The sequence below is a fragment of the Osmerus eperlanus genome, chromosome 1 (assembly GCF_963692335.1).
Source record: "Osmerus eperlanus chromosome 1, fOsmEpe2.1, whole genome shotgun sequence".
NCBI lineage: Eukaryota > Metazoa > Chordata > Actinopteri > Osmeriformes > Osmeridae > Osmerus > Osmerus eperlanus.
The window spans coordinates 24,061,106-24,072,207 of record NC_085018.1 but is presented as its reverse complement, the minus strand read 5'-3'; the positions used below and the strand labels follow the sequence as shown (position 1 = coordinate 24,072,207).

The window sequence follows — 11,102 nt, the reverse complement described above, 5'->3', positions numbered from 1 at the left end:
GAGGTCATACCGCCTATACCTATTTAACAACATGTCATATCAGCAGAATGTATTATTTTCAAATGTTAATCAAAAGATTTACTATGGAGAATCCCATGATAATTGTCATTTTTCTCACCCATAACACCCTCACCCCCCTCGCCAACACACACACATTTAATTCATAATTTCCCATCCACTGTTGTATTGAACTAAACATGTCAGTTTCATTGCAGTGTTGTATATAGGCCTCATGGAAAAACGAATTACGTGTTATGCCCTCACTATTGAAACCCACCGATAAAGAGTTAGGCCTTTTGAAGTTGGAGATAGCAGGCCAAAGATAAGCTGTCTGTATTGCAATGTAGCCTGCATGCTGCAATACTGTTATCGGTAAAAGGTCAATTCAGGTGGATGTCTTTCTCTGAAACCACCTGGTAGGAGGCCAGGCCACACGACTTCCTATTGGTCGTGAGAGCACAGAGAAACGAGTTGTAAATCCATGGACATGTCACTGATCGGCTGAGCGAAACCATAAACAAGCGAACACGGAAGACGCAAATTCCCCTAAGTGTAACGTCGGTCAGTCGGGGATTTAGCAGACGCACGTAGCTTTAGGTGTTGTTGGTTACCTTCCCGACTGCCACCCCCGCTATTCGCAAACACAGGTGATAGGTTTAAGGTGAAAAAGTAGGTGGAGATTGGAGACATGTCCCTACATGGACGAAGAATTAGCTAAATTTTCTGTCATAAATTATAGCGTAGAGCTCCACTCCAACGGTCGTCGAAAAGCACGAGATTTAAAGTGGGTTCATATAGTTTATTCGGTAACAGTCATTATATTACCACGTAGGCTATAATTTTGAAACAGATGTTGTAGCCCAACTTACACTAGTGTAAGACTACTCGCGTCTATTTCTCGGAAATGTAGAATGGGCAATGAACTTACAATATCGCATTTCCTTGTTCAGACAAGTCGTAAATGTTTTCCAAGTTTTGCATTAGTAAGCCTAACTTTACAAGGTACTCAATGAGATTCAAACTCACCGAGATATTGTAGCAGGTAAATCATAAAACTTGTGGACAGGCTGCATAGTGTACGACCGGTATAAGTAGCTTCGTGATATTCAGGCATAGCCCACAGCACAGGTGAGTGCCTCGCACAAGATGCAACATGACACATGAAGCCTAAATGCTTACGCGCGCGTCACTGAACGTCATTCATACTAGTAGTTTAGGTAGGCCTATGTCAATTTAAATGTAATCTGTGATGTTCTTGTTTTAATCTACAGTTTCTATCATGGAGCAAACAAACCAGGACAGGCTGCATGACAGTCAGCTGATTTACGTTAGCCGGAAGGACACTACCCGGCTTCTGGAGGTGTACGTGAAGCGTAGCATCAGCCTGAATGATGGCACAGCACCTAGACAGAGAGACAAGCTAAATAACTGGACGTCGATCAGACACAGAAAAGTCCGCCGATATTCCAGTGACTCCTCCTGCATTTTGAGTTTGCATGATGAACCGAAGGTCTCGGTTGAAGCCCCCGTCACCCTCTCCAACCAGTCAGTGGACCAGAAGAAGGAGAAGCCACGCAAGATGCGCAAAAAGGACACGCTGAAGAAACTGATGTCTTTTACAGACAAAAGGAGTAGCAGACAACCCAGTGAAATCTCCACACAGTTCAGCACACACGACAACGCAGTTTTCAAACCGGAGGCCGTCGACGAAGTTCCCTTTGCGCAGACTAACAAGTCGTTGGACACGGAGAAGCCACGGAAAGCGGCCAAGAAGAGCAAGAAGAAGCACTCGTTATGGAAAAGTTTTGTGGGTTTCTTCACAGGGAAGGATCCCCAGCAAAAAGAAGACTCGGCGCCCAGCCCCGACGCCCTAGCTAATCCGACACCGTTTCCGGAGATGCCTACACCCACAGGTGGATTATGCCTGCCGCTGGCCCAGCCCGGTACCTCCACATCCACCAGAAGAAGAAAATCAAAAAAACGGTCTTCCAAGAAAAGGCTCTCGTTTGGAAGATCATTTCGGAAAGATGGCATCACCAACATTGAATGTAAGTTGGAGACCAAGTGATATCGAAAGTTATCCTTCTGAAACAACCGTGTATTTACTTGTTATTGCATATACTGTATTACTGTACTAACAACAACCCATTAAGACGTTTGCATAATCAAAGTGTCACTACTTTCTGTTAAAATTCTCAATTGAGTATTGATCAATTGTTGATCAGTCAATCAACTGATTAATTTCTATCTTCTTGTATGCAGCTGTTGCCAGTTTGGTACCTCCTGATTCCTACTATGAGAAAGTGACAGACGAACTGGAGAGGATTGTACAAGAAGTCCAAGACACAGACGAGAAGCTTACAAATGGTGAACAAAACAAAACAACTTCTTTAGCTTATTTATAAGGTTTTTGTTTTTAATAATTAAAAATGTTGGTCCAGTTAGTCATGGTTGTGAGAATTAGTGAGAATTCTCACCTCGGAAGTTGTGGTGGTAGTGTTGTGTCAACTTGACTGAAATGTGAAAAAAAAAAAAAATATATATATTTACGAAACAACCAATTTCCTGCCAAGTGTGGCTTCAGTTGCCTTATGTCCCTACTCCTACTGCTTCTAAATCTGCCAAATAACACAAAACAAGAACACACTAACCCAACCTGATAAGTCAACCCGTTGACGTTACACATTTAATTGACATGATAGACACGAACAAAACAAAAAACCTTAACATAATGAGACAAACAGCTGGCTCATGATTGGCTGCTGATTACCAGTCTTGTTTTCTGTTTTCAGAGGATGTTATTGACAGAATCGTTGCTCTGATGAAGCACGAAGGGGATGCCATAGACAACAAGGTCAGTGCTCTCCTGCATGTACCACAAAACACATAATTAAGGACCACAGTTTATACTGATACTGGACATTGCATGGTATTAATCCATGATGAACACATCTTCCAAACTTAGACAGCCATGTCGATGGCGATCACGGCTTGAGTTCTGATTCCAATCATCTTTAGTTATCTGTAATACAGTAAGGTTGCTAGTTGCCTTCTGACTTACTTTAGTAGAAATTCAGATTTAGAACCAGGGAGGATATAGGTTTTCAAAAAAAATGCTAGGAAACAGATGAGAGAAGAAACAAGAATTCCAACCTACCTGTACTTGAAACCTGAACTTGTGAGGGAACTTGAAAAATGCGAACCTTTTCTTCCTGCAGCTGAAGGAAAACTCCAGAATCAGCCCTTTCTTCAAGACCATGACGTACAGCTCCTTCCAGCTCCTGGCTGACAGCTACGTAGACACAGAGAGCCCCAGCATGCCTGGCCAGCGCCCTGTCCCCAACACTGCCCCGGAGCTGGTCAAGCTGGCCTTCACGCTGGACTTCACTGCCCGGGTGGCCAGCCTCTCCAGACACTCCAACCACATCATGGGCCTGGGCAGCCGCTACCTTGATGAACGTTTCTCCTACACCACGCAGGTGGGTGTCAAAACACCGGAGGGAGGGAGGGAAGGAGGGAGGAACAAACTGAGGGAGGGAGGGAGGGAGGAACAAACTGAGGGAGGGAGGGAGGGAGGGAGGGTGGGAGGGAGGGAGGGAGGGAGGGAGGGAGGGAGGGAGGGAGGGAGGGAGGGAGGGAGGGAGGGAGGGAGGAAGGAAGGAAGGGAGGAAGGGAGGTCTGTGTCTGTAGTCCTTCTGTTAACTGCCAGCCTGTACGTGTTCCTGCTGTAAGTAATCTCTGATCTTAACATGACTGGATGGGTGAAAGGGTTGTCAGCTCCCTGCCCCAGCTGTGTGGACCCATCTTGTCAGATTAGGAGTTTCTTTAATAAGTGAGGGAAGAGCTTTATTGTTTTTGTGCAGACAGGATAGCTTGACAAGGAATCATGTCTACAGCTGTTATGTTGAATTCCTCTGTGCTTGTCAACTGTTAAATGAAACGGAACATCAGGTTCCTAAAATAGACTGGCTTCAGTTACAGAGAAGGTTAGAGTCCCCCTCTGCTATAGAACTTCACATACCGTACAGAATTTTCAGCCAATCCAGTTTTTCCTTTAAGCAAGGCACATCGTACAGCAACACGTAGACACAAAACAGAAAAATATCTTGTTGCATGAAAAAGTTCATTGAAATTATTAATTGTTCATTAAACAGGCTTATTCTACTTTTTGCAGGCTGTCCCAGATCATGCGGTGACAAGCGATTGTGAGTGAGGACGTATAAATGAAGATCAACTGTCGGATTTGGCCTCTAGACCCGTGATAATGGAACTATGTGTGGACTTGGAAAACGCAAACCATGACGACGACCTTTTAACCTAAACATAGATATAAAGCATCCGTCAATCAACAGAAAATCCCCAGTTATGAAGTCACGGGTCTACTTCATTTAAAGTAGAGAGCCTGCTGTTTATTCAACTGTAATCCCCCTGTAAAGAATGGACTGTAAATAATGACCCATCTAAGATGGCTCAATATTGACTTTACAGACAACCTCAATCAGCGAACCATGTCAGAGGACCTATATGTATCCACCTATGCATGGACTGGATGGGTTTACAGTGAATGCATTTGACAGCACTTATCAGTACACTAACTTCACATAATCCAGTGAAGAAAAAGCTAAAAAATATGTATGTGTAGCCTTTTTAATATATAGTATTTAAAAAGTACTTAAAAAGTACTTAATGTTGTTGAATTCAACTCAATCCAGTCACCATTTGACATGAAACTGGATAAAAATGTAAAATAAATATAAATAGTATATGTAGTAAAACAAGATGTGCATGCAGGCATTCACATATTGTTTGTAAAAATGTATGGTTTCTATATTTGTTACTTTTATTAAATTAGTTTAATTTATTTGGTCTCTACACCCTCATTTGTACATCTGCCTCTACCCCTTCCTCTACCTCTGCCTGTACCTCTGCCTGTACCTCTACCTCTGCCTGTACCCCTACCTCTACCTCTGCCTGTACACCTTCCTCTGACAGGCTCTTATCCTCCTTTTCCTCCCTACTCATGAATGTCAGAGGTGCTTCTTGATGGATCACTACCTCCTGTATCCAGGTCTCTCAGAGTGGAGCTACAGAGAGCGAGAAGAGAGAGAGAGAGAGAGAGAGAGAGAGAGAGAGAGAGAGAGAGAGAGAGAGAGAAAGAGAAAGAGAGAGAGAGAGAGAGAAAGAGAAAGAGAAAGAGAGAGAGAGAGAGAGAGAGAGAGAAAGAGAGAGAGAGAGAAAGAGAGAGAGAGAGAGAGAGAGAAGGGGGCAGGGCTTCTAGGCTGGAAGTCCAACCCCAGGCTAGGGTCAGAGACGAGGCCCCAGGGGTGAGAGGCTGGCCTTTATCTGGGGGGTCTGTAAAGACACTGGACAGAAGAGTAGTCTCTCAGCTCAGTCTGCAGATGCTGATGAGGATGGAGGGATGAGGAGGTGGGAGGAACATGCCTCTAGAAATCTCCGAAACGGACAAGCCTCGACAAGGAGAAGACTTATCCGTTTGGAGAGTGAAGTGTTTAATACACTCTGAACAAAAATATAAGTCAACATGTAAGATTTTGTTAACAGCTCATTAAAAAAATCGGTGAACTGAAATTGATGAGGCCAAAATCTATGGCTCTTGGCAAATATGTTGTTGCATATTGTTATTCAGTGTAGAAACCCGACCTAGAACCTGTTCTTAATATTCCATTGAAACTCAGTTGGAACCTAGCCAATGAAGTAATTTTGAAAACAACATGACTTGCATGTGAAGTCTAACACAACAGGGATTTTAAAAATGTTTTTCGCCTCTCGCGTGTATAGGCTATTTGTCCTTTGCTGTAAGACTAATCAACCTTCCTTCACGAGAAAATGAGAACTGTGAACAATTACCAAACTCGGTTGCGTAGAAATATGCCAGTCAAAACCACAGACTTTAGTGCCACTAGTAATTGCATGTTACGTCAGGTAGCATTCGTTGGTCGGCGGTATCACCTCCCTCTCTTCCCTCCGGTGTTTACCTTGTCCTCTGACAACCACTTCACAAACACTGCTTTAGTCTGCCACGCCACAGAAAAGTTAACCCTTCGATGGCACAGGTAGCATCTTTACTGAGGAAGTTGAACTACTCGACCCTGTTAAAAAAGATGAAATCTCAGCAGCAGCAGTCAATCCAGATGACGATAATGGAAGGTTGTTTGTAGGATGGGGCAGATCAATGAGCAAGAGGGATGCTGAAAATATTATCAACATATACAATCCTTGGGAGTCAGGTGGCTGAGTGGTTAGAGCATCGGGCTAGTAATCAGAAGGTCGCTGGTTCGATTCCCGGCCATGCAAAATGTTGTTGTGTTCTTGGGCAAGGCACTTCCCCCTACTTGGAATGTCCCTGTAATTACTGTAAGTCGCTCTGGTTAAGAGCGTCTGCTAAATGACAATCGACAACCATGTGTCTAAATTAGAAGGAATTGTGAAGAGGGGGAAATTGTTAGTGTTTGGATAGATATACATGATTTGTTCTACAAAGCCAACCATTACTGGTCAGCCAAATTGAAGAAATGTATGCCATATTGCCACAACAAGCAGCAAAATGTGACTTAAAGTGTCCATGACTAAACAGTGCCTTTTAGGACTTGATTGATAAAAAGATGATTCATGGGCAAAGCTTAGTTTGACTGAAGAGCAAGACGTTCCATATCTAAATCCCCCCCATACATACCATTGGATAAAAACAGTGAATTAAATAGATTACATTTACATTTAGTCATTTAGCAGACGCTCTTATCCAGAGCGACTAACAGTAAGTACAGGGACATTCCCCCGAGGCAAGTAGGGTGAAGTGACTTGCCCAAGGACACAACGTCATTTTGCACGGCTGGGAATCGAACTGGCAACCTTCAGATTACTAGCCCAACTCCCTCACCGCTCAGCCATCTGACTCCCAGATTAATAAAAGCATTATCAGCAGTATTACTGTCTTGACAGCTGGTAAAATAAACAGAAACCTTGGGGAAGTTAGGCTGTTCTCAATTCTGCTCACCTTGCAAAACATTTAGATTTCAACTGAAATGATTCAAAACAAGGGTTGTGTGTAAACCTTTTCCATTTTTATTGCTTTCTTAGTGGATGAAAAATTAATCAAAGAGTCCAAAGCCCATATCTTCATCAGATTCTTCAGATTCCTCCTTCTTCTCCTCCTTTTTCTCTTCCGCTGAAGAGAAGGAAATAAATCTCATCAGTGCAACATACTCACCTAGGACACACGTGAGCTTTTGAATATAAACCACCCCTTGCTGGTTGATGCAGTGTACACAGTCGCACAAGGTTAAGAAAGTTATCAACGTAATTTCAAACAATTTTCTACCACTTGTTTTTTCAGAATACTCTCAAAAACCAAAGAAAAAAGACTCATGAACTAAAAGCCTTGCAGTGAATCATGTGAAGTACACTATAAGCCAAGCTGACTATGTATGAAGGGGGGAGGTGTTTACCAGCAGCAGGCGTTGCCACGGCAGCCCCTCCACTAGCAGCAGCAGGTGCTGCAACAGCACCACCTGCTGGCACGGAGGCTAACTTAGAGAGGCCTGTGGAAGGAGAATAATTACAATTTATTGGGCAGCAATGAGGCTAAAGTAAATAAAATGTCACAGTAGTGTGGTTATAAAAAGCACCTAAACAATGATTAATTCACCGCCATAAAGTTGGTCTAAATTATTTGTATAAAAACTTTACCAGAATTCATGACTTCATTGATGTCTTTCCCGTTCAATTCAGTGATGACCTGATGAGACAAATCAACATCCACTTTAACACATCCAATAAACCTGGGCTGGCTATACACACATCCAATAAACCTGGGCTGGCTACACACACACATCCAATAAACCTGGGCTGGCTACACACACACATCCAATAAACCTGGGCTGGCTACACACACACATCCAATAAACCTGGGCTGGCTATACACACACATCCAATAAACCTGGGCTGGCTACACACACACATCCAATAAACCTGGGCTGGCTACACACACACACACACACATCCCCACACAACTTAACTCAACATACATTCCTACATGCTAGACATTTTTAAAAGACAGCTCAAAACTTACCTTTTTACCAAAGCATTTAACTGATTTTATCTCAGAAGGGTTTTACCACTTATTAGTTATATTATTGTTTGCTATTTTAATTATTACATTTATCACTTGTATTATTGTTTTATTGATTCTAGTAAAGCACCTTGAGCTGCAATTCTTGTATGAAATGTGCTATATAAATAAGGTCTTATATTATATTATGGTGGAGTTACCTTATCCAGGCGCACATCCTCAGCCTCGATGCCCACGCTCCCCAGGATGGTCTTGATGTCCTTGGATGACGGGCTGGTGTTGCCACCAAGCACTGCCAGGAGGTAAGCGGCCACGTAACGCATTCTGGGAGAAGGAGATATTGGGGGGAGGGGTACAATGTGATTTGTTAAGCCAGTGACAGGTGGACAACACGCGAAAGTTTTGAGGGTAATAAAGTTACCATACTGACAGCAACGACTTACAAGTATGGTTTTCTTTATGTAATGGTGTAACACTTTACGCATTATTCCATCGACTGCAGTTATTTATCAATAACATTGAGGGCACCGTAGAACAGTTTTATCGACTGATTCATTGAACTAAATTCATTGTTATAAACTGTAATGCAACGCTTTATATCGAGTTGGGAAGACGGATTAAGAAACCACTTTGTAGCTTTTGACGCCTCTAGTTTAATTAAATTGTATTTTTTATAGAGTATTTATTGCGACCACAGCACTAATAGGCAGTCATGGAATAGGAAAAACAAATTTTTATTGTATGGGTACGCATACGAAATGCTAGCCAGCTCTTATACGTAGCTGGCGAAAACTGACTCTGCCACCCCAATGACGTTTACTGGTGGGTCTCGCTCGTTATTTGCTTACGAATACAAAATGAAGAGATTAATGGAAGAAGCCTCGCTAGATAATCCTAACTGAGGCCTACTAGTAGTACATTTATCCAAGAATGGCGTCTCCCGCCTACAGTACGCAGCTATGTGCTTTAGCGATCTTTCTTCTTAACCTTCATCAATTTTCAGATTTACTATAATAATTACCGAAATCCGAATCATTAGAACATGTGTAATCACTTAGTGCCAGCTAAAGCAAACGTTAACTTTTTAAAATACTCACTTTAAGTCTAAAGAGACACGAAACGTCGGTCACGCTGAAATGTCCAGAAGAAGAGAAAATGCTGTGACCCGGAAGTTAAAATAACCTCTCTTCATGCAGTCACATTATTGGTCCGTATTTAGCGTCGTCATTGTTGCCCTTTCTCAAATCAGTTTTAATAAACGTTTTTATTTTGCCATGACACAATGAAACACATATTAATACCTACCGATAGTTATTGCTAAACATCTCTATGGGCAACATTATTTTCAAAGCATGTCCATATGTTTTTTAAAGAAGATTTGGAGCAAATGTGTTTTTTTATTTCATATTGCAACAGTTATTTTGAAGGCAAGAAGCTACTTATTTATGAGACTCTGTTCATATAATTTATCTCTGGTTATTCAACTAGTCACAATGATGATTAAAAAACAAAAAGCAAATAACAACCCAATATACCTTTATGAAGGAAAGACTAGTTGAAAACAAGCCATGAGCCTAAATGCTGTCAAGAATCCAGATCACACACATACCACAGATGCCATGAATTGTGCCTCAGTCTGGTTTATTAGAATAATTCCATAAAAGTCGAAGGTTAAGAAATTAGGTTCACATATATTTGGTTACAATCAAGTTTATTATTATTATTATTTTTTTTCAACAATACTGAGAAAAAAAAAGTCAATATAAACAATACATTGCAAAGTACCAAACACTGACCAAATAACTGCGTAACTGGTGATGGTGGTGGTGTGCATTGCGTCTCTGTAATCGTTCCAGCTTCCGAAAGGCCTACAGTTCATCCATTTCCTCATCCTTTTCCTGGGTAAGTAGCCAGGACACAATATCCAACACAAACTCCACGATCTTACCCACGTTTGTCACGTACCAAAACTTGTACACACACTCCGCTAGCAGCACCAGGAGGAACAGGACGACAAAGGCGAGGAAACCTCGGTCCAGGAAGTAGCTTACTTTCTCGGAGGTGCTCCTCTGCTCCCAGGGAATGGCTCGTCTCATCTCACTGTATCGCCCAAAGTAATACAAGGCCGCCTCCTGAGTGTCGACCTCCTCCGGCGGAGCCTCCACCTCCTCCTCCCTCTCCTCCGCTCCATCCCCCTCCACCATCTCTCCCAGACTTCTTCTGACAGCTGATTGACAAATCTTGGTGCCTTGACTTGTCGGTACCAACGGAGGATTGGAAAAAAGGAAAACGTTGTCGTTAGCAACTCAATCAAAGTGAAATGTTTGGTGGGCTTTTATGATAAATTGGATGATAAATCTTACCGGTTAGTGAATCCCTTCCAGGCAGATGGTGCAGTAGCCTACACTATGGGACTCCTGCACCCTATAAGCTCCCTAGCAGATTAATGCCTCTGGTTACTGGCTAAAATAGGCTATCAATTTCAATTCAACATTGTGAAGCGAAAGTCCTCTGCAAAGTTATTTTTTTGTAAAACAAAAACGTGAATTATCAGCCTGTCCAGGTGTCGGTGTGTCCTGTGTTGAACAGGAGCGTTGGCCCAGTGGTAGCCCGAGGGCAGCGTGGACGAGAAGGAGGTAGACAAAGGTAGGGCATTAAGTGGCCTGCTGATTAGTACACCTTGCTAAGCCGATGAAAGGGACTATCACACACACTCAGCACTTTGGAATCCCTCTGTGAAGTTAGACAGAAAGCCATTCTGAGGCTCAGTGTAACAGATGGGAGGAGATGAAGTATGTGATTGCCTCAATATAAGACAGTGGAGGAGAGATACAGATGGAGGGAGATAGACAAAGAGAGATGGAGAGAGAGGAGAGATTACAAGTGTAGCTTACAAGAGAGCCGTTTTGGGTCAATAGGATCAACACCACGGTATGTCAGTGGGTCACTTTAACTATAGTCTCACGAGCCTCGCCAAAAATCCACTAGCCTACATCTGATTTACATTTTGCTG

The 11,102-nt window shown here is 42.6% G+C and overlaps 2 protein-coding genes and 1 long non-coding RNA gene across 4 annotated transcripts; 1 reads left to right on the top strand and 2 right to left on the bottom strand.

Annotated features, from left to right (window-relative positions):
- The first annotated feature begins 537 nt into the window (after positions 1–537).
- Positions 538–4,861, top strand: LOC134028302 (uncharacterized). Of its 2 annotated transcripts, none has more exons than XM_062471785.1 (6): positions 538–784; positions 1,272–2,048; positions 2,263–2,367; positions 2,793–2,854; positions 3,219–3,479; positions 4,175–4,861. In XM_062471785.1, exons 2-6 carry the CDS (start codon positions 1,280–1,282, stop codon positions 4,211–4,213), a joined length of 1,236 nt encoding a protein of 411 aa, XP_062327769.1. In that variant the 5' UTR covers positions 538–784; positions 1,272–1,279; the 3' UTR covers positions 4,214–4,861. The 2 variants fall into 2 exon arrangements, with proteins under 2 accessions (XP_062327769.1, XP_062327777.1); XM_062471793.1 differs by lacking the exon at positions 538–784 and adding an exon at positions 791–1,128.
- Positions 4,862–7,060: 2,199 nt separating this feature from the next.
- On the bottom strand, positions 7,061–9,319 carry rplp2 (ribosomal protein, large P2). Its single transcript, XM_062478938.1, has 5 exons — positions 9,187–9,319; positions 8,290–8,413; positions 7,708–7,756; positions 7,467–7,559; positions 7,061–7,186 (listed from the first exon to the last, which is right to left on the bottom strand). Exons 2-5 carry the CDS (start codon positions 8,410–8,412, stop codon positions 7,110–7,112), a joined length of 342 nt encoding a protein of 113 aa, XP_062334922.1. The 5' UTR covers position 8,413; positions 9,187–9,319; the 3' UTR covers positions 7,061–7,109.
- Positions 9,320–9,713: 394 nt separating this feature from the next.
- Positions 9,714–10,655, bottom strand: LOC134028507 (uncharacterized). Its single transcript, XR_009931536.1, has 2 exons — positions 10,453–10,655; positions 9,714–10,337 (listed from the first exon to the last, which is right to left on the bottom strand). It is a non-coding gene; the product is annotated as an uncharacterized LOC134028507 (long non-coding RNA).
- Between the last annotated feature and the right edge of the window lie 447 nt (positions 10,656–11,102).

Bases quoted from the DNA above. Each gene is read 5' to 3' on its own strand.
- LOC134028302 (XM_062471785.1), top strand. From the start codon at position 1,280: ATGGAGCAAACAAACCAGGACAGGCTGCATGACAGTCAGCTGATTTAC. The intron at 2,049-2,262 runs GTAAGTTGGAGA...TCTTGTATGCAG, and splicing joins TGGCATCACCAACATTGAAT to CTGTTGCCAGTTTGGTACCT. The intron at 2,855-3,218 runs GTCAGTGCTCTC...TTCTTCCTGCAG, and splicing joins GGGATGCCATAGACAACAAG to CTGAAGGAAAACTCCAGAAT.
- rplp2 (XM_062478938.1), bottom strand. From the start codon at position 8,412: ATGCGTTACGTGGCCGCTTACCTCCTGGCAGTGCTTGGTGGCAACACC. The intron at 7,757-8,289 runs GTAACTCCACCA...TTGTCTCATCAG, and splicing joins AGGATGTGCGCCTGGATAAG to GTCATCACTGAATTGAACGG. The intron at 7,560-7,707 runs GTAAAGTTTTTA...CTCCTTCCACAG, and splicing joins CAATGAAGTCATGAATTCTG to GCCTCTCTAAGTTAGCCTCC.